The 26,572-nt window shown below is 40.2% G+C and overlaps 1 protein-coding gene across 6 annotated transcripts in view; it reads right to left on the reverse strand.

Annotated features, from left to right (window-relative positions):
* lrp8 (low density lipoprotein receptor-related protein 8, apolipoprotein e receptor) overlaps positions 1–24,273 on the reverse strand; it is a 177,105-nt gene extending 152,832 nt beyond the window's left edge. For 2 of the 6 annotated variants that reach the window (XM_080291920.1, XM_080291919.1), the window contains exons 1-2: positions 23,464–24,258; positions 22,563–22,688 (exon numbers count right to left, since the gene is read on the reverse strand). In XM_080291920.1, the coding sequence (XP_080148046.1) occupies positions 22,563–22,688; positions 23,464–23,530 (193 nt within the window). In that variant the 5' untranslated portion in view covers positions 23,531–24,258. Of the gene's footprint in view, positions 1–22,562; positions 22,689–23,463 lie in introns of all 6 variants that reach the window. The other 4 variants (XM_080291918.1, XM_026146708.2, XM_026146707.2 and 1 more) reach the window with 4 other exon arrangements.
* Positions 24,274–26,572: the final 2,299 nt, after the last annotated feature.

Raw genomic sequence — 26,572 nt, forward strand, 5'->3', positions numbered from 1 at the left:
AGTGACCATTGACCTTATCATCCCACCAATGCCATTTGAATACGTGCACATGCATGCTCATTAACTGTGCTTCATCATACTATCAATTCAGTGTGAAATAACAAGGTTGCTGTGCTTCAACGTCCTGCAAATACTAGGTTCTTAATGTGCATTTAGGCTTAAAACACTAAGTTGGTTAAAGAGTAGGTACAATTTGGTTGACCACAGCCTCAGAGTATCATGACATTTCATTACCCAATATTCCACAGGAGCACGTGCATGACGCCTCAGAGATAATAAGAGAAGCTGACTGGGATCTCTCCTCATTTAATGAGGTGACATACACACAGTGAAGGATGAGTGTTTTCTAATCAGCACTATAATTCAGATTTAGGTCTGTTTAGGTGGAGGTCACTGGGTATTTAATAATAAGCTACATGGTCTGCTAGTTTTAGTGTGCGCGCGTGCATGTGTGCGTGTGGGTACGAGGATGGTGCCGAAATGAGCACTGGGGTTGCTTGTAATTTTAATATCTTAAGAGATTACCATCTTTTGCAGTGTACTCACTCACCACTTACACAGTTTGTTACATGTGAGGAGCCTAATTGGCAAACCTAAAGATCTATATGTATTTAAGACAAATCCTAGTGCGCAGTGAAAAATTGTCCACTGTGCAAGACAATTCCAGCCAAACCACAAAGCCAACGAGGAGCAGATACAATCTGCTTGCACAAAGGTGTGCACTGGCCTTTTGGTTTGTGCACAAAAAAAAAGAGAAGCTGCTTAGATATGCAGACTGAAATACACCTCTATATATTGTATATGATGACAGCCATTATGCTACTTTTTCCTACATTCAGACAAAGCTGGAGGCTCGGCCACACGCTATGACCTTGCATTGCTTCACTGCATAAACACTCCCACTCGCACAGGGGATAGTCAGCCATTTCCCCTACCTCAGCATAACACCGTGTGTACGTCCATGTTGCTCTGTGTGTTTAAATGGCACTTCTTCTCCATGTGACAGATGGGCCCCCCCACTCACAGTAGCAGTAAGTCACTTTTGGATGCAGTAACCTTCACACCTCCCAAGAATTTTTGGATTGGGGTGGGGGGCTATGTGTGTGTGTGTGTGTGTGTGTGTGTGTGTGTGTGTGTGTGTGTGTGTGTACACAACTCCTGTTGAACTGGACAGACTTAAGATCTGTGCATTGGCGGGATCTGTCAGTGTGTTAGAGGACCAAAGTGAGCCAAATGAGGCCAAGGCGAGCCAAGGCTTTGGACCAAAAGCCTGTGCAAGAATTAGGTTTTAATATTGTGTAAAATACTTTGGTAAATGAGGCTTCTAACAATGCAACTGTCAGACGTATAAATTGCAGAATTAGCAATTCATGTAAATTATAAATTGAATTGTAAATCACGAAGGAGGGAAACAGATGGCAGCCAGAAGGTAAGGGCAGGGCAAACGGACACCCTCGTCTGTGACGTTTCTGCATTTCTGCTAGAAGGCAGTTTGCCTTTGTCCAACTGTCGGAAAGTCAGTGAAGAAATGTTGCTCTGTGGCTGCTCAAACCAAGTCTGATGTATAAAAAAAATGCTGCCTACAACTGTGAGGTAGCCATATAGTGTTTATCACAATTACTGTGACAGTTGAGCCCAAAAACAACTTTTTTTTTTAATCCATCGGAAGAGTTCAGCTGTGAGTTAAGTTTTAGAAACTGTCTGTAAATCTATCACCTTATGCACTCAAAGCCCAGAAAGAAAAAACAAAACACAAATACATCTGAAAAACTACATCGACCAGCTGAAAGGAGAATACAGCTAGCTAGCATAGCAGCTTGGCTAAAGGATGCACCAATAATGTTTACTTCCTGTCAAACTGTCAATACCATCAGGCTCTGGAGGCGTTCTTTTACACAAGGGATACAGACCACAGATTTAGTTCCACAGAAATAAAATATTAAACATTTACCACATTAATCTGCTCACAATGACAATTTCAAGGCCAGTAAGCAAGTCGGAATTTCGGTAAAAAAATAAAAATAAAATAAAATTGCTGATGACTATTTTTTCCACCTGCTGCGAATCACCCAGCAGGCCAAATCAAAGTCTCCTTCTTGGAGTTAAAAAAAAAAACCAAAAAACAAAGAAACAACCCCCCCCCCCCCCCCAAAAAAAAAAAAAAACCCCTCAAACACCTTGGAAAATCTCACTCTGTCCCCAGAACCCTTTATGACATCACAAAGAAGATCTGAATAAACAACAGTGACCATAGCAGGTAGTGGAGCGCTGGTACCTGGAGCATGTGTGCCTGCAGCCTACTCTCAGAAGCAACAAGGGAGGAAGCAAAGCAGCTAGAGGATGTTTGTAATTATAATTAGCATATTACATAACGGCAGCATGTTTGTTAAATACCCTTCCTCCTGGGTGATGCAGTTCTGTCTCCATAACTTTACAACAAACTTCAGCTATATTTCTTTTGTCACTCACTTTGGAATTAGTCCAACTTACAGTACACAAACAAAGGAATGGAAGTATCTCAGACTCTCCATCCTGATATATTCTTTATATGCACAAAGGGCTCTCATGAGCACTCAGGTGTAATTCATAAAATGCCCTCACAATAAGCCTCGTATTTCCATTCTTCTCTGCTTCTCACTCTTTTTTTTTTTCCCCTTATCAGCAAAGATCCAACACCGTCTCCTTTGCCTTCCTCTTCCACCCATTCTCTTTCATCTGTCCTTTTCTGTCTCTCCCTCCATCTGATGTTACGCCACTTTGCCAGTGAGGAGGAGCAGAGGAGAAAAGAGGAATGAATCTGGGTCACAGGAGGCCATGCATCTCAAGTCTCCGCTCTGCCACAATAAAAAGGAAATTGATCTGTTCCTCGCCCGCTCTCCCACTCCCTTAGCCTTGAGCCTAGAGACACGCACACACACACGCACGCACACAAAGGCAGACACACACAGCTGAGTCAGTCCATGGAAACAGCGTTCATCCGCTTCGTGGATCCACCCTTTTTCCAAAGCAGCAGGTGCGCTCACACTGGGAGAACAGCAGGACACACACACATGACACACACATGATCTCTTCCCTCCAAGCCACCCTGTTCGCACAAGTTCATGTGTGTCAGTAATTCTATTTCACAATTCAAATGAAAGCAATTAACAGAAGAACTTTCCTGCACTTTACAGAAGTATCCATCAGTAAAATTCAAACTTGGGCCAAAGACGATCATTTTCCCCCATTTATAGTTTTCATAATATCATTTGGTAAATAACGTTTCAGAAGACCGTGTACACACTCCCATCACTCATCCCCCAAAGCCTGTAGTTAATCTTAAAATCAGCCATTTGCATTTAAAATTTATGCTGCTGCACACCAGATCTGATAAGCCTTGCAGTTGAATTCCTGAAACTTTAAGTTAAGAGATCAACCCTCCTGAAAAAAAAAAAAAAGAAAAGAAAAAGAGGGATGGGGACAGACAGATCTTCCCTAGCCATAGAGCAAAAGAAAATACAATCATTTTCTCATTACTACGCTTCCTCGGTTAGTTGGGCTAATTTGGAGAAAACAAATTACCTTCTTCGACTCGAAGTCACCCCCACGAGTCCCGGACATCTTTATACTATTATTCCTGGTGTTCCCTGCCCTGCATGCATGTGCTCTGCTTATGGAGCTGAGAAAAAAAAAATCAGTTAATTTATGGTTTTTGTCCACTGCAAAACACAATTTGCTCACTTCAAAATGCAACCATTGCTCATGGAGGAAGTTGGTTACTGATCTCACTGTCAAGTCTGAGGGAAAGATGACGGTTTGTCAATATAAGTGTTTCAGCAGAGTTTTGTTTCTAGGAATGTGTGTGTGTGTGTGTGTGTGTGTGTGTGTGTGTGTGTGTGTGTGTGTGTGTGTGTGTGTGTGTGTGTGTGTGTGTGTGTACTGCTTCTATATTAGATCTTTATTTTCTGACCTTGAAGCCTCATTGTGGAAAGCTTCCTAAATCAGCGTGCTGTGGGTTTTTGCGTTTGTGTTGGTCTTTCTGTGCAGTGTACTCGTGTGTATCTGCTGCCCCCATCGATGCTTGGCTTAATCAATTAGTAGAGAAGTCTGGGGTCTATAGGGGGAAACGGGGAATGGTCAGGCTCCTCCATTTCCAGCTGGGGTCACTGGCTTTACAATCCTTCAAAGTTAATGACCATCTCTGGGAACACACTCTGTAATGTGCTCTCCATTATAGACACACAAACGCACACACAGGAGGTGCAAAACTCTTCATCACCAGGACATTTCGGAAGCATATGCAGGCACACACAGAGAGAGAGACTCATTATCCGACACACCAATCCATAGTCTCTTCATCACGGTGACACTAACAGTAGGAAGCAGGCACGCACACACAGAAATGCAAAGTTACAAAGGATCCTACGGTATGAAAAGGCTCATAGAGATATACACACTGTCACTGTGTGCACAGCATTTTTATTACTCCCTCTGCCACCAAGGTTATGAAAATAATGAAAACTTTACTGGAGGTGGGTCTCCAACCTAGAAGAGATTAACTTTTGCTGAAAAATGAAGCTGGTGCCAGTCAGGTGATTTCCAGATGACGCCACTCTCCTGTGTGAAAGATTCCTTCAATTTTCCCAAGATCCCCAACACCACTGGTTTGAAGTCTGCTCCAAACCATGACAGAGCCTCCACCGTGCTTTACAGATGGCTGCAGACACTTAGTGCTGTACCTCTCTCCTCCTTTGTATACATCTTGACGTAGGAAGGAAGTGAAAATGTCAAATTTGGATTCATCACTCCACGAGACCTGCTGCCACTGATATTAGGCCCACTTATGTAATTTGGCATAATTCATCCTTTTCCCTTGAGTAAGCGGCTTTTTTTTACACTTGAATGATTCATAAGTCTTAAGTGGCTTACCAAAAAACATTAATTTCCATGAAAATGGGTGAAAAATGTCCAAAGAAAACCGTTTAAAGACCTTCAAAAAAAAAACAACAACCTAGAGAACCTACTGAACTAGTGATGACTCAAGACCTCTGCCCAACACAGAGCTGATGAGCAAACAAAACAAGAATATTGAAATCTTACTCGTAAAACATGTAAATTCAGAGCTACATAAAATGGGACAGAGTGCTTGCTGCATGCAAATGTCACACACTGCTTGCTGCAAAAACTGTAGTGATAGAAGTTTTCACAGACGACCGATGGTTGTCCAAAGGAGAACGGCCTCCTTCGTTCATTTGGTTCAAAATAGTCAAATATCAGAAGCATGAAGCTCTCAAAATGCCATTTCACGCTTCTTTAAAATTCCCTTGCAGCTCCTCCTGCTGACTCCCTTGTGGTGAGCGTGAACATCTGTGCTGGAAAATTAAAACTTAAGACGCAAGCTTGGCTGCAATTCATACATCTATTTTTTCTTTTTTCTTTCCTCCCACACTGCATAGAAAGATGGATCGTGAGACACAGACACAAACACCTAGATTGTGATTACTGAGAAAGGCAAGGAGCCCCTTTTATCAGTTTAATCACTGTGTATTTATTTATATCATTGCACAAACATTTAAAGGATTTTAAGGAAAGTGGTTGAATATGTTGCAAAAAACAAGATAAACCACACATGCAAAGATGCATACAGACAACCGCGTGCACACACACACGCGCACATTTAGTCAAACCTGTTTGTCTCTTTCCTTGCCCCAAAAGAAACAACGCAATCACAGCACTTGCACACATGAACAGTTTTACCCCCTCTGCACAGCTCTTCCTGTTGATTAAAAGGCTTGCATCAGGGACAGAGGGAGAAAACAGTGAAGGGTTTAAAACTGAGGAAAAGGAAAGAGAGTGAGGGAGAGACTTCTTGAGGAAAGTCTTGTATCTCTCTTTTTCCAAAAGCTACATACAGGTGCATATAGTCTGTGCAAAGTCAATACAAACATTAACAGGTTTAAATTAGCTCTCCTTTATGTTACTAGGGGTCGGAGGGAAAAAGTTGATACAGCAGAGTATCGCAATATTTTGCTTGTGATATTTTGCTTGTGATATTGTGCCTAAAATATCAATATTTTATTAAACAAATTTAAATACTCTGGAAATACTACAAACTCGTCTCATCCCCATCCTGAGATGATGTTAGTTGAGCAGACTTACATTAAATTGACTCATATGAAAAATAATGCAATAATTCAGAGCAAGCAAATAGATTTACTTATGTAACTAAGCTAAAACCTCCATTTATGGCAGGTTTTAGTGCCAGTGTTGGCATTTTTTGACAAATTTTACCTCTGGAGACGTCATTTACCATAAGAAGGGTGAGAAATCACATGTGTTACAGTAATGCTCAGCATATGGCAAAATGTTAAAAATCACAATAATTTTGTATTGTGAGTAAAATATTGTGAGTATATATCTACAGCAAATAAAGTATGTTCAGTCTTCAGTCACTAGATTAAACATGACCAAGGCATGAGAATAAAGGCATGTTATAACTGTGTTTTTGAAAACAGTGTCTCTGAGATATTTTGGTTGGTTTGTTTTTAAATATAATCATATCTCTAGTGCTACTTTAAGCACTAAGACACACAAACAAACATGCACACACACAGACAACTTGCTAGTAAACTATTATGCCTCGATCCTTTTATGGATTTAAGGGACCAATTAAATCAAACATGAGAGCAAGCACATGATTAAAGATTTATCTGCCCAAGGTCCCTGCAGCCCCTTCCCTTTTCACCCACACACTCTGACACGCACATACGTACACACACCTTCTAGCACTCTGACCATCTGGGGATGTGGGAAGGAAAGCATTGATCTCATTAAAAAACAGACTTTACAGATTGCTGCTCTCTCTCACACACACAGACACAGACACACACAGACACAGACACACACACACACACACACACACACACACACACACAGACAAAAACATGCATACATTTGCCTTTTGGTGTAATTCACTAACTGAAGTATAAACATGCCATTCACTGAAATCAATTAGCCGCGAGTTGCTAACTTTAAACACATCTACATAGACTCTAGAGACATGGTACTAATATGATAAATTAAGGTCAACCACACAGAGTTAAACTTTCATTATAAAACACACACCTTGCACACACACACACACACACACACACACACACACACACACACACACACACACACACACCATGTGATTTGTGACCACTGCTTTCAGCACTGACATATTTTAGATCTCACCCATTATTTAAACTTCTAGCTGTAGATGTACCATAGTGACTACAACAGCCCACATCTGATTCAGTCAAATTACTGATAAATGCATGTTGCAACTTTGGTTACTGACCTAAGATCATTTTTTTGTATGACACATCCAATTATGCCAAATATTTTGGGCAACTTTTAGTTTTTCCTCTGCTAAATGATGATAAATTGCTCACATATAAAAACACACATACACAACATAACTTTACAGAATACTTTGACAATGATTTTGATTATGAATCAATCATTTAAGTATATTTTCAACCAAAATATGAACGCCCTGGGCACCACTATAGCTTAGGGCAGCTCAATTAATCGAAATTTTAATCACGATTACGATCTGGGCTTTCAACGATCATTAAAAATGACTGAGCCGATTATTAGCCCCTCCCTCATGCTTTACTCTCGCGCTGCTCCGTGTGGCAAATCGAGCGCACCTCTCTGCATTTCGAACACTCGTCACAACAATTAAGAGGACCCGAGGGAAGCTCGGAAAGTTAAGCAGAAGTTATTTGGAGAGGAGAGTGACTGTCTGTCGTTGGTTGAAAAGAGAGGTTAGAAAAAAAAAACAAAAAAAAAAAACCTTCAGTGGTGTGGAAACATTATGGGTTCGTGGAGTCAGACGTGGATCAAGTAGACATAGTTTGTAAACTTTGCTATGGTGTCGTAGCTGCACCACAGAGCAACACTGCAAAGTTCACTAAACATGGATGTTTACATTTTTCATTTATTTCTTATATTGCAAACATTTGCACTGTTATCAGTATTTGCACACTATTTTATATTATTTTTTAAAGTCATTATTCAATACATTGTTATTGTTAAGCCGGTCAGGGCAGCAAGCTCCGTTTTGTGTAACTATTTTTAAATCCCTATAGAACCTGAACCACGTAAGCTAGCGCAATAATTTTTTTTGCATATGAAACCAGAGGAGTTGTACTTACATCTGATGCTATCAGCTTGTCCTCGGTCACGGTTTCCTTCCACATATAGCTTTGCAAAAATTGCATAAAAAGCGCTTGCAGGAACAAAAACATATTCCACAAACAGGCTTTGACGATCCGATCAGCTGTTCATAACACTTCGCACATTGAAACAGATAGTTTGCATGTCCGCCATTTCCTGCCCAAAACCGGAAGTGACGTCATTTTCGCGGAAAATGTAGTTTTTTACTTGTAGGTGTTAAAAGCCTATACTGGTGCTTTTATAAGTCATGTTTGACTTTTCTGAATAGTTTCTGGGATGCTTAGAACTGGAATTGCACTGTTGGAAATATTTTATTTTGATGCACATGCTGTTTTCTTTGCAAATTTGCATCATAGGATTGTTTTTTTGTTTTTCCTGCAGTATATAAAAATTGCTGTATCTCCAAAATAAAACTATGACGACACTCAAACTAAATTTCCTGTTGTTGTAAACTATTTTTTGCAACTTTTTTGTAATTAAACTTTTAACCTAAACCTCTTACATTTCTCCAAGTAGAAATATATGTAAAAAACAAAAAAACAAAAACGATTTTCAATTTTTTTGTAGTTTATTGCACTTTTTTTGCAATTAATTGTAGTTACTATGGACTTAATTCATACATATTATTAAAATATGGGCTATAACAGTTGTATTGATGAATAGCAACTTGAAATGTTCCCACAAATGGCACTACAACATGTAAAAAAAATTAATAAAAGCTCTGGCAGACTTGGTTCTATAGTAGGTCCTAAAGGGTTAAATAAATATCGTCAAATGATCGAGATCTCAATTTCAGTGAAAATAATCGTGATTATCATTTTTGCCATAATCGAGCAGCCCTACTATAGCTCACTGGCTTTTTTTGCTTACTGTTAGTATTTTATCTTTCATTTTAAAGATTGTATTTTGTTTTCAAAAAAGCAACACTAAGAAGGCATCTGAAATCATAACGTATTTGATGATAAATGCAGTGTAGCACTTGAGCTGAAATGAAACCATAAAAATACTCTTTGTTTGATTGCACATATACACTAGTAAGACCATCAATGATCTACAAACATATTGATGTGTCCTACTATTATACTTCTTTTAAACACTTCTTCAATGTATAGGAAATAATGTGCGTGCAAGCTGTCCGTCTTCCCTCTGGACTCTATCAGGTGCAAGGTGTGAACGGTTCGATTAGAAATTGATCGAACCATCTCGAGCGTGTTGAGCTGAAAGCATGCCGTTACTCTTTGAAGTTTATAAAACAGACACGCTCACATGCACAAATACACTCGCGCAAGAAATGTACTTTGCAAACAAATCCTTGCTTGAACCCCTCCTCGCAACGCTTTCTGAATGAATCTGTGATCTGAAATTTGTAAACAAATATAGAACCGTGTCAATGCAAGAACAAAGAGCCAGCTGTCTAAGAAAGTGCAAAGGCACATCTTTTACCACTTTCAGCCTCATTACTTGTGAACATCCCACTTATGGATGTTTGTCTAATAACAATATTAGCTATGTGGAGAAATGGTGGCACTGTGCAATTCCAATAGCAAATAGCGCTTCGTTCCTGTTTGACTAACAAACACAACAAATGTGCCTCATCAACAAATTATTAAGAAGTAAGAAAAGTTTGAATGCACTTAATTAGTGAATGAGGCCCAATGTCTCCTAAAAAGCCAAAAAACCGTGGCGTCTAATAAATGCACGTTGAAGTAAATGATGTCTGGCCAATTTTAATATTTCATTAAGACATTTCAATATTGCAGACTTTAAGCAGACGACAGGAATGAATAGAATTAATCAGGGAAGCTGTGAAGCAGTCTTAATTATAGACGGCAACTTGAGACTGCCTCTTTATATCACTCCATGACTCGCACAACTGAAAGGGAAATAGCAATATATGGCTGATTATTCAGCGATTACCATGAGATTTGAACTCCCGCACAGTTAAGTCCAAAGACAGGAGTGATGCTCAATAGAAAGTAAGGAGATGCTGGAAAAATAAAAATAAAAAATTGCTTTTGAACAACTTCAAAAGGGGCATTAATTTCATTTAACTTACCACAGCAGAATATGGATGCTGACGCAATAATTTGTTACTTCCATTTATCGCAGGATCTTCCAGGTGAGAGAAACAGATGTCCAAGAAGCCTCAGTAGTAACAAACAAATGCCCAGCTTTGAATGCCCATCAACTATACAGCCTTTACCAAAAAAAAAATCTGGTTAACAGTCTAGGATTATGTTAATAATACTACATACTCTACACATATAACTGCTGGCTAACCAGCAGTGTCCATCATTCAATAGTGCAATGAAGGTTAAATTCAAACTACAAAGTACAGGTACACACCAAAAGGTGTTTCATCCAAAGAGTGTCAGGGTTTAATTAACCTCTATGATCACTTATGAACACATCAACACACAAGAAACGGGACCAAGTGGTCTTGTCTGGGCCTAAAGAGGTGGAATAAAACCATTACATGGAGGAAAAAAAAACATCACTGTAACAACACTGCGGGCCAATTATGTTTAACTACTGCCTGTGGTCTATCACAACTGGGTCACTCCATGCTGAGTGAGATAGATGCATGTGTGTGTGTTATAGAAGGTCTGCTTTGCACATGTGTTGTTATGTGATGACAATATTTCCAGAAGATATCTTTCTAATATACACATTTGTTCTGGAAATTTGGGTTTGCAACTCAGACTTGTATAAAGGCTTTATTTTTTGCTTTGTTTGTTTTTTAATTAAATTTTACTCTGAGTTTTAATAATTTATTGTCTGGAACAGTTTCCAAAGCTGGGAAGGCAAATACATTAAAACATTAAAACTATAACAATAAAAAGTAAGTAAGGTTTCCATGCTCAAAATGCTTTATTTTTTGGCTTTGGGAATCGGAGTGTCAGGTTTTTCTTTCTAAGTCTGCTGAAAAGTACTTCGAACACTTCGTACTTCCAGCCTCCAATCTTCCCCTGGCCTTTTACTTTAAGAAGGAACTGGGAATTTATCTTGGAAGACTTCTTTTGGATGTTTACTTGTGGGGATTAAATGTTGGCTTCTTAAATATGGCTGTGGGATTTAGTGGTGGTTGCACCTGAGCGCAGCAGGCACTGCAAAGTGTAAATTCATGGGCAACAAGGCATGAAAACTTGCAGATGGGCCATGGCAGTTGGGGAGTCCCCCCTCCTCCTCCCCAAGCATTTCTTGCTAAACAGACTCGGCATTTATGGTGTGACGGCCAGGGCTTCACTATTAATCCTCTCCGAGAACAGCTAATCATACTACCGCATAATCTTTACGTTCCAACTCATCTAAAAGTATTGTGTGTTCCCACAGTTCTATTATTTGAGAAAATACAGTAAAAACAGATGTATGGATTCAGCATTAAGGGCCTAGAAGCTGTGGGGTGTTGGATAAGCCTCACAGAAAATGAGGAGGGGAAAAAAGTTCTGAATACAGGCAGCAATAGGAAGACGAGATGGAAGTGTTGAAATTGTGATGCCACATATAACGTGACGAAGTGGAGGGCATAGGCAATGACAGAACACAGCAGAGAAGAAGCTTGCAGATAAATGTGAACTGCTCATCGGTAATGGCGTTTAAACTCCCCGAAGTAAATGGTTTTCTGAAGTGATGCAACAACATAAAAAGAAATGTCTCACATCAAAAGAATTAAAACCCACGGGTCAGGTAAGATTCAATATTCCAAGCGAAAGCACAACATTAGCAAGCCGGGGCCACATAGATGGCATCAAGCAACATTTAAAAATTTGAAACCAAACAAAGGCAAAATCGCTCTTGTGCAAAGCAGCAGTTCATGGTATTCAGTCTCTTCATGCAAAACTGTGTGTGCACATGAGTGTGTACACCAGAGAGACTACAGGTACAGATCAGATTTTTGCATACGCTACATGCAGGTCTGTCATGCTACTATGGCTATTTTCATCTGTTAATTCGATGGGTAGGTGTATGTGAGTAACTGGAATTTCAGTTTTCCTCCCACAAATCCCTGAAAAATGTTTTGGCTGATCATGTTTCTGCTTCGTTTAATTATGCTAAACCTCAGAGACCTGTCCAAATCAAACAAAAATTGTCAACAACAACAACAACAACAACAACAGGAGCTGACACGCAAAAAGGCTTCTGGACTCACTTTGTATCCCATCCTGGAAAATATACATAAACACATGCTTATGTAAATGTAGACACTGATTTCGAAAAGCTAAAGGGAACAAAAAGAGCTGTTTGGAAAAGCAGATATATAAAATAACACTGCAGATGCTGCAGGCACCATACGGTCCACTCTAAACCACACACAGTTCTCAATGCACACTGTTTTTAGTGATTTATATGGTTAGTATGGAGCCTAGAGAGCCTGACCAATATTAGCTATTTGCAATCTTATCAGTTTTAGCATTTATAACAGTTGATAAAGTAAATAAGATACAGGAGAAACACCCTTCAACCATGTCAACACGGTTATGCTAACATAATAACATAACGTGATGGTAAACTTGACCATTCTCAACATTATATAGCTTGTCCGCTGCAGGGCACTCTGCAACCTTCCCATCGGTAACGCCAAGTTAGTCGAACAACTTGTTTTATTATGTTTTTCCTCCATCTCTTTTTAAGCCATACACTTATGGCTTAAATTTCTAAATCTTAGGGGACATCTTTCAATTTAGCATGTTTTCAACATTTTCAAAAAACTTGACTTCTGACCTTGACTTTGAGGTCAAGATTACGAGATTTAAACTCATCTGAGATTTTTAGTAGATGCACCAATGGTATCAATTTGAAAATCCACATATTCAGAAGGTTGGTTCTCCATGCCGCTAGGCAGGCAGACGACAATAACACATCCACTGTTACTCTGTCCAATAGGAAGTGGACAGAGTAACAGTCTTGCTTTTCCCAGAATCTCTGAACATGTGGAGGAATGTTACATATCAACACTTCACATCCAATGAAAGACAAGACTGCTCAGTAGACCATTTCACACTTTATTCTCTTACACAATTACTTCTGGAAGGGAGATGTGTCCTGCATGAAATGTTGCCACGGATCTCAAAATGGTGATGGGCACCCTATTCTAGTCTAAACAACAGCAATTCAGTAAGTTTCCACTAGAAGATGGTTCCCTGTTATCTACTGTTCTGCAGGCAAATGTGGGGGAGTGTCTACAACTGAAGGACACCTATTATAAGGCCTTTATTATTCAGGGCTGTGTCCACTTAATACTACACTATATGATTATATGGCATTTTGATTAATATGAGGATTATTATAAAGGCACAGTATTAAAGCACTTCAGGTAATATCATTCTAACAGGAACCAGGATGTAAATGAAGTTCCACTGAACTATCCAAAAAGTTCTAATAAAGAAAAATGTTTTCCCCCTACATACATAAATGTACAAATTTACATTAGCATACATTCTGCAGTTTAAACACAGACAAACATCTAAAAGGAACCTTTGAGTACCCTGAACAACGTTCCTGGGACTAAATGCATTGGACAGTTTAGGTGAAAATGTGTGTGTGAGAGACAGAGGGCCTCTCAGGGCCCATTCAGAAGGCATCACCCTGCTTCCAAACATTCAGGAATTATTTTCAATGATGCACAATAGGACGTGGGGGTGGAGGGGACACGGCAAAAGAAGAGAAAGAACTGTCACTGCTTAAAACACTTCATTGATGGCGGGAAAGAAATCAAATAAAAAGGGAAACCTGATCCAAACTACAATCTGCTTTAAGATTTGGCTCCTCCATTGAAAACAGCATCTTTTAACAACAAGTCACAATCTTTGCAAAGCAGCGAACAATCCAAAAAGCCAAGGACAGTCCGCATGTCAATACATCCCATGAGTATCCTGATGTCGCTCTAGCAACTACAGTGCATTCGCTTTTTATGTTTTACTTCAAACACACTTCTAATAATCCCCACATTGTAACTCCGATAGGAAGTACTTTTTAATCTGATTTTGAGCGGAAGATCAGAAAAGTGCTTTAATTAAAAAATAAATAAATAATTTTTTCTCCTTAATCAATGGAGAAAAAACAGTGCTTGCTGTTGATTCCCTCCCCATTTCCTCACCCTTTAATCTCCCCTCGCTCTCTTTATGTTGACACAGTGTGAGCGCTAGGCGATAATGAAGTATCCTGCAGGTAAAACATTAGTAATGTGTGTATCCCCAAAACATAGCCTCGGCGTGCATGTAAGATTATGCTTTGCAACAGAATTTCTCCTGATAACCAGCATTACTGTGCAGTGGGTATATCATCAAAGAGTGCCTTATCCCTCCACCACCTCACCCCCATCATTCTGCGACACATGACAAGCAAAATCCCCTCAAGGTAAAAGACCCGTTTCACAGGCTTAAGAGCTGGCGAGGTGTGTGTGTGTGAAGAAGATGCGTTGTGTGTAATCTACATGAACAGATTCATTCAAAACAGATGGAGGGAAGATGACAAAGAAAGAAAGAAGAGAAACCCCCAAAAAGCACAAGTAGAAAACCAAGCACCAACCAGCTGATTAATAGTTTTTTTCCATTCATTGCGAATAATTCAAACAACTGATCAATTATCCACAATGTTCATGGCAATTATTTTGCCATCCACAAGACTTAGAACCTTGAAACAGGAGGAATTACATCCTGGATGAAACATACATATACAGTAGATTTGGTATTTAGATGCAACACAAGCTACTTCATGGATAAAAATTTAATTTGTGTCATGGAAACAGTAGCTAACATTTTTACACTTCTTTGTGCAACTATTCAAGAATTTTAGCATCTGTATCAGTTGGTGTTTTCCTCTTGCTAATGATGCTGAGATGTAAAGTTGGTTTACCAGAGGCTTTCTGAGAGTTTTGCCTTTTTTTACCCCCGACATCTTCAAAGGCTTTACCCATCTGCTTTCTTACAGCAGGTGCTGGGCCAGAAACTCGAGTTTCTCAGATGACAAAAAAAAAACAAAAAAAAACAAAAACAAAAAAACAAACAAACAAACAACAAAAACCTACATTTCAACACTATGCAAAAATACACAGGTTTACTCATCAAACTGGAGTCACCAACAGTTCCTACTTTAATCAAACTAAACTTTCTGTTTCAACGATCAAACACAACAGACACTTGAGTCGCAGAAAAAGATGGAACAAAAAGAAAGAAAAAAAAAAATAAAAAAAAAACATCACAATGGAGCAAAATCCAAACACGAAATATCGTCTGTCTGTGCGTTTACCTCTTTGTCCGCTCAACTCTTCCTAGACGATTAAGAGTATGGTGACCAAACTTTGTGCACAGGTATAACATAGGCCCCTAAGGGTTTTTAATCTATATCAGATATTACAATGTCATTATTTTGCCTAGCAACCAAATTTTAGCATTTATGAATCAATTACATCTTGTAAAAGCATTCTATCATTTGAATTTCATGATAACATCTTGCTTATATCCACATAGATGGAGTTACACATGAAATATTAAATATGCATAAGCTAAAAAGGCTAATTTTTAGCATATAAACAACATTTACCATCCTTTTGCCAACAGCATGAACGGGCTAAACAACAGAGCATTGACAAGTACTCATGAAGCATAAGTCAGAAATTAAAGTAGGAGCATTGTTAGAGAGTTCTTCCCCCCACTACTTAAATTCTGTGTAAAAACTTATGATGAAAACTTTTGACATGCTGCACTTAAGTGCCCTATCTTGGTGTCAGCTGAGCAGACTGGTATTAGCGGCCATGTTTTATTCATCAGCATTCTTAGTTGTCATTGCATATGCCTTATCCTGACTGCATGTACAAGGCAAGAGAGCACACGGTGAAAAACAGGATTACAGCAAATGTAAATAATAAACTGGAAGCACATGAAGATATTCGCTTAATCTGAGTTGGGGATTAATGTCATGATACCCTGTCAGACATGGCTAGGTTGGGGGGGGGGGGGGGGAGCGCATAATAACTACAACACAGTCAATGCATAGCTAAATATAAGCACGCACACACACACAAGCGGTGGGGAATTAGGATTGTAGTGTTATCGGGGTTTGACTTTGAACAATATGTGACTTTGCAGTCGAGCGGGCAAACAAAAACAGGTAATCTTTCGGAAATGGCACAAGCTAATTCTGACAAAACAGACACAAGGGAGAGGGAGAGTGTAAACACAATGAAATAAGTGTAATGATACCACCAGAACTCACAAACTACTGCAAGAGAGTCACTTTGCAGAGGAGCAGGAACCAATTTTGGATTTCCAAAATATGTAAATACCTTATACTAAGCACAGGGATCAGCCATGTGTGACTGGTATCAGGTCCTAAAGCTAACGATGAAGGTGTAGTCTCACACTAATAATAACACTAACTAATAGGATTGTAAGTACTGCAGACAGACAGTAAAGTCTCAATTTATTACACACACACACACACACACACACACACACTATTTTTTTTTAAGCGTGTTTGTAGGCTACATTTCCTTCATGTCAATACAAAGTCATTATTTCATACACTCAGAGCCCTAACGTGCAGGAAACGATGGAGGCAGCGAGGTGTAAAAAATGTCCACAAATGAGCAAGAAAGAGCGGACCAACAGATGGACACACAGGCAGAGCGAAAGAAAAAGAAGGCAGAGTTAGCGCCTCAGGCCAGCACTGACCCCAGCTAAAATTACCCTGCTGCTGTTTTGCACCACTGCACCCAACACTTATTCAACACACCAGGTACTGTTATAGTGTAGAACATGATACAGGCTCTGACAAAGGTGGCGCCCTGGCAAATTCTGGGGGTTGTCATCTGTCAGGTGAGCAAAGCTGCATGGGAGAAACTGTCCATCTGATTAAGTTTCATATTTATAATCTTAACAGAAATTTTTTTTGTATTAGGATTAGCCAGGCAGAATTCTTAACCTTTAATGTGTTTTTAAAAAAAGCAAGATAGGGGCAGTTTTTCATATCAATAGTGGATAAGGACACTGCTTTACTTTAGATCTGAATAAATTACCTTTTTCATTGATACAAATACTGGCAATCAATACATTTCATACATTTCTTCTGAAAACTGCTACACAGAACTGCCATCACTGTGAAATGCAGCTTCACAGATTCTCACCGTTTAGCTTCAAGACTGATAGAATTTGAAGACATTAATCTGCAGTCTGTAGTGGCAGTTAAAAATTACAGTCATATACATGGTGTCTGAGTGCAGAATACAAAGGGAGTAATGTGCAACTTTATAATAAAATAAAAATACATGAGACTCAAATTGCAGTAAAAGCAAAAAATAAACAGTTTCTAAAGGACAGCCTTATCTTTTTACTGACAAGCTTTTTCTTCAGTATGCAATACTTATCCGTTTCACAAACACAAAATTAGAGAGCTCCACAGGGCCTCAATAGTCACACCGCACAGCAGTGGGGTTCCTTTTCTAAAGATTAGTGCAACACTCCATAATCGTATGCACACACAGCTATAGGTCCTCGGTGCCAGCACAGGAAACTAAAAGATGACGTGACGTGTCACTCACACCCCATGTGTGGTAGTGTGTGGTTGACCTGCTAAGAAGCTGGACTAGAAACACGTTCAGTGGTGGAGTTAACCCTGATATCAGATCGGTGGATTTCTGCTGTTTTAACCTAGACAAGTGCAGAGTCTGTGTGTGTGTGTCTCTGTGTGTGTGTGTAATGTATTAAGCTACTGGTGCCTGCAAACTCATATTCCCATTAAAAGTCTGACCCCAGCTGTGAGAGAAAGCCATGTGTGTGCGTTCATGTGTGTGTTTGGGTCAGCAGGTGACCAAATGTGTTTTGGTGAGCCTATCAGTACAATGCCTTTTATGCCTGAAGCGTTTCTCTGCAGTCTCTTATTACAGTGTCATGTGTGTCTGAGTGTGTGTGCCTGTTTTTGTGTGTGAGACAGAGAGAGGCTGATTCCACACACACCCACAGAAGCAGCGTGAAATGTGTTGTGATGTCTCCGCTATGGGAAGCTGTTTTGAGACCACAGAGGAGACGCTCCCCTTCTCTGACCTGCTCAAACTCATTGTCTTGCTGTGACACACGAGCGCGCACGCGCACACACACACACACACACACTGATTGCTAATTTTTTTTACCTCCATCCTTATGTCTTCTGTCTTCCAGCCGCTGCTTGTAAATGTTCTGAAACATTAGGTCCTCTGAGTTCATTGGTGGTTTACGATTTTGAATCAGTGCCTATCCTCTGGCTGAACGTGTTCCAGCAGCGTGTGAATCATTAGTAAAGGCTGCAGAAAATGCTTTCAGATCAGCAGTGAGTACGCCCCTGCATACCGCTTGATGTTGAATAAGTCACACCTGTATCACTTCTCAAAACTTGCTGATTTTTAGTTGATCAGCAGACATTTCCTCCAATGAACAGTCACTGAAACTCTGAACTTACTAAGAACATGAAACCACATCCTTTAGTCAAATAATTATTTTTTGGGGTTAGGGTTTAAGCAGGTTAGCCACAAGCTTTAAACTATGAATCCAAATGCATGAATGCAAAGTCCCAAAAGTGAAGTACAGAAGCAGCGTGAGTGTGATGATACAGGGATCCATTAGTGCAAGAAGTGTTGGGGAGATAACATTTATAAATGGCACAATGAATATCTGTGGATATACCAAAATAATGACTGAGGGGGTGACTTCCACTCTAGAAAAACCAGGCAAAGGAGGGTTTTTAAATGCTTGGACTGTTTCCCTATTGGACGCCTACTAGGGGTTTCTTTTCTGATGTGAGTGGCTTCTGTCATATTTTGGGCCTGCTTCCTGAACAAAATGACTTTGTGTGCATCAGAAGTTAGTGAGGTTGATCTCCTACACAGTTTACTGGGACTAAAACCCAAAACCTGTTCTAATGTCTGTCAAAGCACATCTTTTCTACTTTAGTTGAGCACTCAAAGCTATTTATACAACATTCCCCCAATAACAAAAGCACTTTTTTCTACCCCAGAGCTTCCTACCTAACATTCACACACATTTATGCTCTGATGGTATTGGAGAGGAACTTGGGGTTCAGTATCTTGCCCAAGGATAGTTTGGCACATAGGCTAATCAAATCAAATAACCAAACTTAAAACCTTAGTAAATGACCTGCTCTACTTCCTGAGCTGCAGCCACCCCAGTTGAGCGACCTCTGTAGTACGAACCTGTTGCAGTGCTGCATCTCATAGTACCATCCACATACAAGTAACTCTCAAAAGTTCTAATCTTGATTTTGTGGCTGATTAGAAACGTACTAATATTAATACCGTCAATCCTTAAACCTGTGAACTTTTAATATTAGGCTTAACTTCAAAGTAACTGACAGACCATCACAGTGCCACGTGATTAAGACAGTTTGGAAGAGAGGAATCTACAGTAATGCAAAAGAGGAAGAACAATTGAAATCTAACACAGAGTCCTGATGTGGAATGATTGTACAGTAGCACTTGGGATTAGACGTGATTAAATCCACTTAAATCCGCTGTTAAAACGATAAGGGCTTTTTTCTGTATGTTCCACAGCTGAAATATAGGTCACACAGAGCCAAGCAGAGATACAGAGTTGATGCACACACATGTGCAGCAGTGTTCTGTTCCCTACAAAGAAAGCGCGTGCACAAAATCCAACTACCACCACCACCTCCATCACCACTTTACCCGTCTCCCAGGGCAACAAGAGCAGAATCTACCAAGAGGCATGTTGAGAATGAAGGAGAGGAGAGGGGAGGAGAGGAGCAGGAGGAGGAAGGAAAAGAGAGAATGAAAGAACAGGGAGACGGACACAAAAGACAACCCAATCTACCAAGACTTATTCTAATAAGCTGCTAGGAGGAGGATACTATAGGGGTAATCCCTGCTGTGGGACACCCGCCTATGGGCGAGTGTGGATAATATGGCTACCGTCTGATGGATACAGATAATGGAGTACATGCTCAGACAGTCATATCTGGCCTTGGCATGTGTAAAAGAATGATGTCTGGTTTATTTACATACAAACTACTCCCTAAACTCTATGTGACAAACGCATGTTCGCATGTAGGTTTTCATGCAGTGTCCTCCTTCAGTGTTGCACACATGAAATTTAAGTAATTCCTGCTTCCAATTTGTTCAGAAACCAAATTATACAATCGACTTAGCCAATAACCCTCCAAGCTCGAGGAAACATTGATGTTTGGGATAAGTTCTCCATAATAAACTGTTTAAATCTCATGCAGGGAAACTGAGAATAACTAGTCCCATGTCCACACAATTTTACACAGTATCATTTTTTTTGTATTCTTTGGCTAATTTGCCATAAAAGAAATCATGTTAAATTACCAAAGAGCACTAAAAGGGTTCTTTGTGAATAAAAGTGTGTTAAAAGATGCCTGTACCCTGTTTAGCCTATCCCACCATCATAAGTGACAGAAAAGTTTATTATTTGGCTTCGCTGGGTTTATTCTTCCCACAATTGTGCTGTAGACCTTCTCCATGCTGCCCCCCACTCTACAAAATTACTTGCTTCTATTTTCCTTATCATAGCTGCCCTACAGCATCCTGTTCCTCCCAATCATATCTGCCCCTCCTCCTCCCCTTCAACCACCACCTCCCTCTCTCCATAGGGCTCATGCTGGGTGGGGAGGCAGCAGTGGCAGTGCTGGCATCTGTTCGAAGGGCTGGTGCGTTGCCAGCCACCGAGCATCACTCCGGCAGCCACTGTTGGATTTATCTCCAACCTGTCAGCTGATGCTTTTTGTGGGCGTTAAGCTGGGCGGGCATAACCTTTTTTCTTTTCTTTTTTTTTGGGTGGGATGGGGCATTCACACTGCCAAAGTGGCCACAAGAGACTTGGGGGTGGGTGCAGAAGTGAGAGAAGTGAGTGGCTTTTTATTTAAAAAAAAAAAAAAAAAAAAATCACTTCCAGCACAAGCTGAGGGCTGAAGCTCTCAAAGAATAGAGCATAAAGCTGTTAGGAAGGGAGAGCGCAAGCAAGGGATGAAGAGTATATAAGGCACAGTGAGAGGGGCTTGAAAAAGTAGATAAAAGGTAGAGTCTGAGCAGGAGAACAGATCAAGAGAGTGACAGGGAGCCCAGGAGGAAATCAAACCCACATCTGAAGCTTACAGGAGCACATTTCTGGTGCATACAGAGCAGCTCAGTTGAAAGGTCATTCTGTCACCTTGTGGCTTAAGTACCATTCTAATGCTTTTTAAAAAAAACAAAACCCAACCCATACTCAATTAAAAAGTAAACCCAACCTGTTAGACTGAAGCGGAGCTCATTAAAATCCAATTCAGCTACCGTCGAGTATTGCCCACTAAACGTCCAATAATACCAATCAGTCTCCGCAGTCAGCGACACGCGCCTGTAAATGTCACGGCATTCCTGCATGAAACTCTCGAGACAATCAGCAGCAACCGGCGTGCCAGAGGACGGAGTCATGCGCTCGGTGTGCTGGTCCCTGCCATCAGTGAAGAATCAATTGGCCGCTAATGGAACCATTCGAGCAATTAGTACCATGACAAATTCATAAGCGATGATTAGTAAAGTTGGTTGTCAGTGCAATTTCCTGATAGGATCCAGTTCAGAAGCATAAGCTACCAACCCCCATTCCCCTTCCCTAACATAACACTAATACAATAACCGAAGGCCAGAAAAGCAGAAAATTAGTGGTTAGCCCCATCAAAGAGCCCGAGTACTTCAGAAGAGCCGGCATTACTCAGCATTTAGATGTCATGTAACATAACCCTGAAATGCTATCGCTCCCTTTCACATAGGACTCCATCTGTGAAACCATGCTAGATGAATTATGAGACTGTAAAACGCTGAGAACTGATAACCAGACTGACATTATCTCCACACAGCCAGAGAAAAATTAAAAAAAGAAATCATCTTTTGAAAAAAAGAAAATCTGCTCATGTCAGAGGTTTGCTTAGTAAAAAAATTCCTGTGGCCATGTGACTTTGATCCAGGATCAACAGTTTCTGCGCTCTATTGTGTAGAACAACTGAATGGGAGATTCCAGAGGGGCCCCAAGCAAAATGATTAGGAGCCAACTCTTAGTATAACTTCATTCATTCCAAAGTTATATTTGGAATTTAATCGGTTATCTACAGCATCCACCATTATCCATTCATGTGCATGTCTTGTTCTGGAAAAAAACAAGACATGCACTCCAGACTGCAGTATTTAGACACTGAAGCCTGCCGCTGAAAATCCAGAGTTCATCCAAAGGCGCCTGCTCCTATGGAAGCAGGAACGCAACTATATGTCACGGCAGGTTCAAACTCCAGGAAGCAGCGAGCAAAGGAATTATTGTGTTTAGTCAGCCAACACAAAAGACTCTGTACGGGCTACTTACGACAATTCTCCTCATCGCTGCTGTCGGGGCAGTCATCATCTCCATCACATCTCCACACGATCGGGACGCACGCTCCGCTCTTGCATTGAAACTGCCCGGTCTCACACTCTGACTGCGTGTGAGTTCCTGTGTTTTGAGGGAAATATTTTTTAAAAAAAGAAAGAAAGAAAGACAAACTGTCTGTCACTTTCATTTCTCATTTAGAGATCACATTATTTCACAGGAGTGAATCAGAGAAACAAAAATGCAACAAATTACAAACAAGTTTGGGAGGTTAACTGACAAACTTTCATTTGTGACTAATGAAAGTGGGAAATTGGTAAAGTTGCCCCAATTAATAATGTTGCTGCTGTAATCAAGTAATAATTCAAGTGTTTTTTAAATGCCAACTATCCCTTTTTCCACCATGACTGTAATGGGCATGCTGTTGTTTATGTACCACTATGCCACCTTTGGTTAACTTAGGTTGCTGCCGAAGTTCCTGCTGGCACTTAAACATTCAGACCAATTTCAGGCTATTTCATCTGTTCAAAATGTTAGCTCCAATTACAAAGAATGCATCCAATGCACACCATTACAATCTCCACTCAGCGACCACATCACCACTGACAGCCTTTTTCCATCTTCCAGCATCAGCTAGAGAGCATGTGCTGCCCTTTATTTCATTCATTGTCACCTCCTACCGCCGTTAATAGCAGTCCAAATGCGGACATAAGTATGTACGCACGATGCACACAGCACATTATCTCGGCACTTAAGAAGACGCCGATCGCACTGACAGACAACTCGTTTGTTTTGTTTTGTTTTTCAAACAGGCAACCCAGATCCCCTGAGAAAGCGTTGCCAGTGTCCGCGCTGCGATGCAAATTCACCCCTCTATACCTCGAAACAAGTCCCCTACCTTTAGCGCAATGGAGGTCCAGGAGTAACAGATGTAATAGCACGAGCTTTCCGACCTCTGTCCACATCGTTAGATCCTGGGGGGCTCCGCGGTTGTCCGCATGTAAGTAAAATTTCCTCCCCACCCACCCCAAAAAAAAAAAAAAAAAAAAAAAAGACAGTGTGAAGAATCTCCAGCGAGTGACTCGCTCCGTGCTGCTCTGCCAGCCTGTCTGCTCGGAGTGTGTGAGTGTGCTCAGCCCGGCTTGCTGCTTTCTCTCCCTCTGCCTCGGCTGCAATTTGAATCAGTGACGCTTATGGGCGGGATAGTTTCAGCGTGTGATGGTGCCTGCGGTTAAAGTAGTAGGTAGGAAAAAAACTACGTGGTTGGCTGCTAGCCAGAGGAGACACATCTGCAGAAAGAGCTGAGTCACAGTCATTTTTCTTTCATTTCCTATTGAGCATTTTAGTAGCAAACCGAAAGTAAACTGCTAAATAAATAGTTCTGACTTCCTCATCTTGAGTTAGCTGGAATGATATATTTGCCGGTAAGCTAGTCAAAGGCTTAAAAATGTAGCCAAAATTAAGGAAATGTAACAAGCAAGAGGAAGTTGCCCACCTCCGTGAAACAACGGAAACCCCAGACAGGTTCTCTGAAACGTGGTTCACTTTTTCTGGAAGTGGGTGTGTACTGTAATGCAGACCGTCTTTTTTCACTAGTCCTAACCCGGTAGTTTTGTGGTCTTAACCTAGCGGTTTTTTCATTGGTGTATCAGCAGGTGAAAATACAAAGGTGGCTGAATATAAGAGTTTAAGGGCTGCTGCGCAAAAACTGGAAACAAAGAACGTTCCTCAGTGACTATACAAATCCCTGTAAAATGATAATGTCCTTAAAGGTACAAAAAGGCATTTTATTTATGTTGTTCAACAGAAAAAAATGATGTTGTGCTCATAAATATTCACTGTTTAGTGTGTAATTATGTCTTCCAGTCACTTGATGTGTTCTCATGAACTTAGAATTTAATCCATTAAACAGAAGCGGGCGCCAGTTTGTGAAAGCCGCTCTGTTGTCACACCATCTTCAATACAGTGGCTGAGATGGACGTTGAAATTCTGCCTAATCACGTTTAATGTATGTGGCTAGAAAATACTCGTAACTTGTCCACATTTACTGATATCCTCTTCCTACTCACCTCAAACCTCATCTCCTGACTGAAGTCAGGGCTCTAACACACACTTACTGTCAATTATTTTCAGCACTTATTGTCAGAAGTTGCTGTTTATGAGATTATAACATTATGCCAATTTACGCAGGGTTTGAGGTTCTAAAAAAATACATCACACAGTCGAAATAGTTTGAATGAATGTTTATTCTCTAAGTGTTCAAGTCCAAAATGTTAGATCCATCTCAAAGAAAGTTTCACATCAGTTTCAGATCCGAGGTCACATTATTTTTTAGGCCGGACTCGTTGTCTTTTGTTCTTCACTAGTCCTATTTCGTCAGATGTTTTAAGGACATGCTAAACACCATGTCACATAGCTCTTTAGGACTTACTCTGTAAGTGCAAAAATACTATTTTATACCAGTCAAACTGTGTTATCCTTGGCATTTTTCATAGGTGCCACCAACAAAAATGGGGGGGGAAAAGTATATGTTTTAGCAACAGGCGCTTAGTAACAAAGTGCTTAAACAAAAAGTGTCTTAAAAAACATACATCTCAAAATGGTCAGGTACAAGGACTGGACCAGAAATGAGTGAAAAAGCAGATAATGTCCAAAGAAAAACGTTGAAAGACCTTCAGAAAGCTTAGAGAACTGTTGCAACCTCTTCAAAAATACGAAGGAGTGACTCAAAACATTTGCACAGTACTATATTTATTACTTTCTACTTCACTTGAAGGACACATAAGCAGTTGGCGGCCTTGTAGCTTAGCGGTGTAAAAGTCTGTATAGTCACAACTAAATGGAGGGCACATGGACGGTGGTTCAAAGACTTTAAACAGATGATAGCATTGGGTTGTATACTCACAGATACAGAAACCAGTGTAACGCTTGGCAAATACGTTTATTACCAGAGATGCCATAATATTCTTTTAAGACAACCTTGAATCACACAGTTGCTGATAGCTGCTCATGGCCATTTTTGGCTCTCCAAATCCCCTTAAATGTTCACTTTGTGCAGAGCCTCACCTCTTTATATCATTTATAATTGAGGGGATCAGTTGTTATTCCTAGAATTTGGCTCAACCTGAATACACAGTGCAGAGCAACATGCTGACAACATAATAAGTACCTGACAGCTAAATGAGAAGGCATATTGGTAATGTAAATCACACTGTTGTCCCAAACAGTCATGAGGTTGTCTTGAAAAACTGACCTTTGGCTAAATAACTGGAGAAACTGAGACCTTTTTCAGGAATAAGGACTCCCGTGTGCTCAAATCATATTCTGCTCCTACAAGCCAGAAACTGGTCACAATGAAATGTTCACTGAGCAGCACTCATTATTTGTTTTGTTCTCCATCAAGTTTTTCTTTTCAGTGTACTACCACATGGCGGGACTCGAGTGAGCACCAGATGAAAATTCATGTGAAAGCAAGCATGTTCAGTGGAATCACCACGTATTCATATAGTCTTCTCTCCAACACGGTGTGAAATAAAGCCGTGTTGTCTTTGCTCTGTAAATGTCCTTTTTAAAGTTTGTCAGCAGCATCCGAAATGGCCATTGTAATCCAGTGATAAATGTAAAAGATAACATTAGAAGTCCTCGTGTAATTTTCCCACATACATCTAATTTTCATGCATTGTGTTGCTATGGGAAACAATATAAGCTAGCTAATAAATGGGAACACCACTGGCAAATAATGTTTTATTCACTGGCAAATGCCGCAAGCTGGAGCTGTTTTTTAATGCTTTCCAGTGCATTTAGCAAGGTTTATTTTGGTTCCTCATCTTCTAAAGTAAGCTTGTTAAACAGTTGAGTAACTGCCGTGCTTTCATTTTAAAAAATTGTAAGCGATATGTGTCATATGTTTTGTTGAAATATGAGGCTGGTGGATTTTTAGCTGTCTGGAAGAATCATAGTGAATAGTTTAAGAATAAAACAAAGTTTGGGGTATGTAGAGTCATATC

This window comes from Astatotilapia calliptera, chromosome 17 (assembly GCF_964374335.1).
Source record: "Astatotilapia calliptera chromosome 17, fAstCal68.1, whole genome shotgun sequence".
In the NCBI taxonomy this organism is placed as follows: Eukaryota; Metazoa; Chordata; class Actinopteri; order Cichliformes; family Cichlidae; genus Astatotilapia; species Astatotilapia calliptera.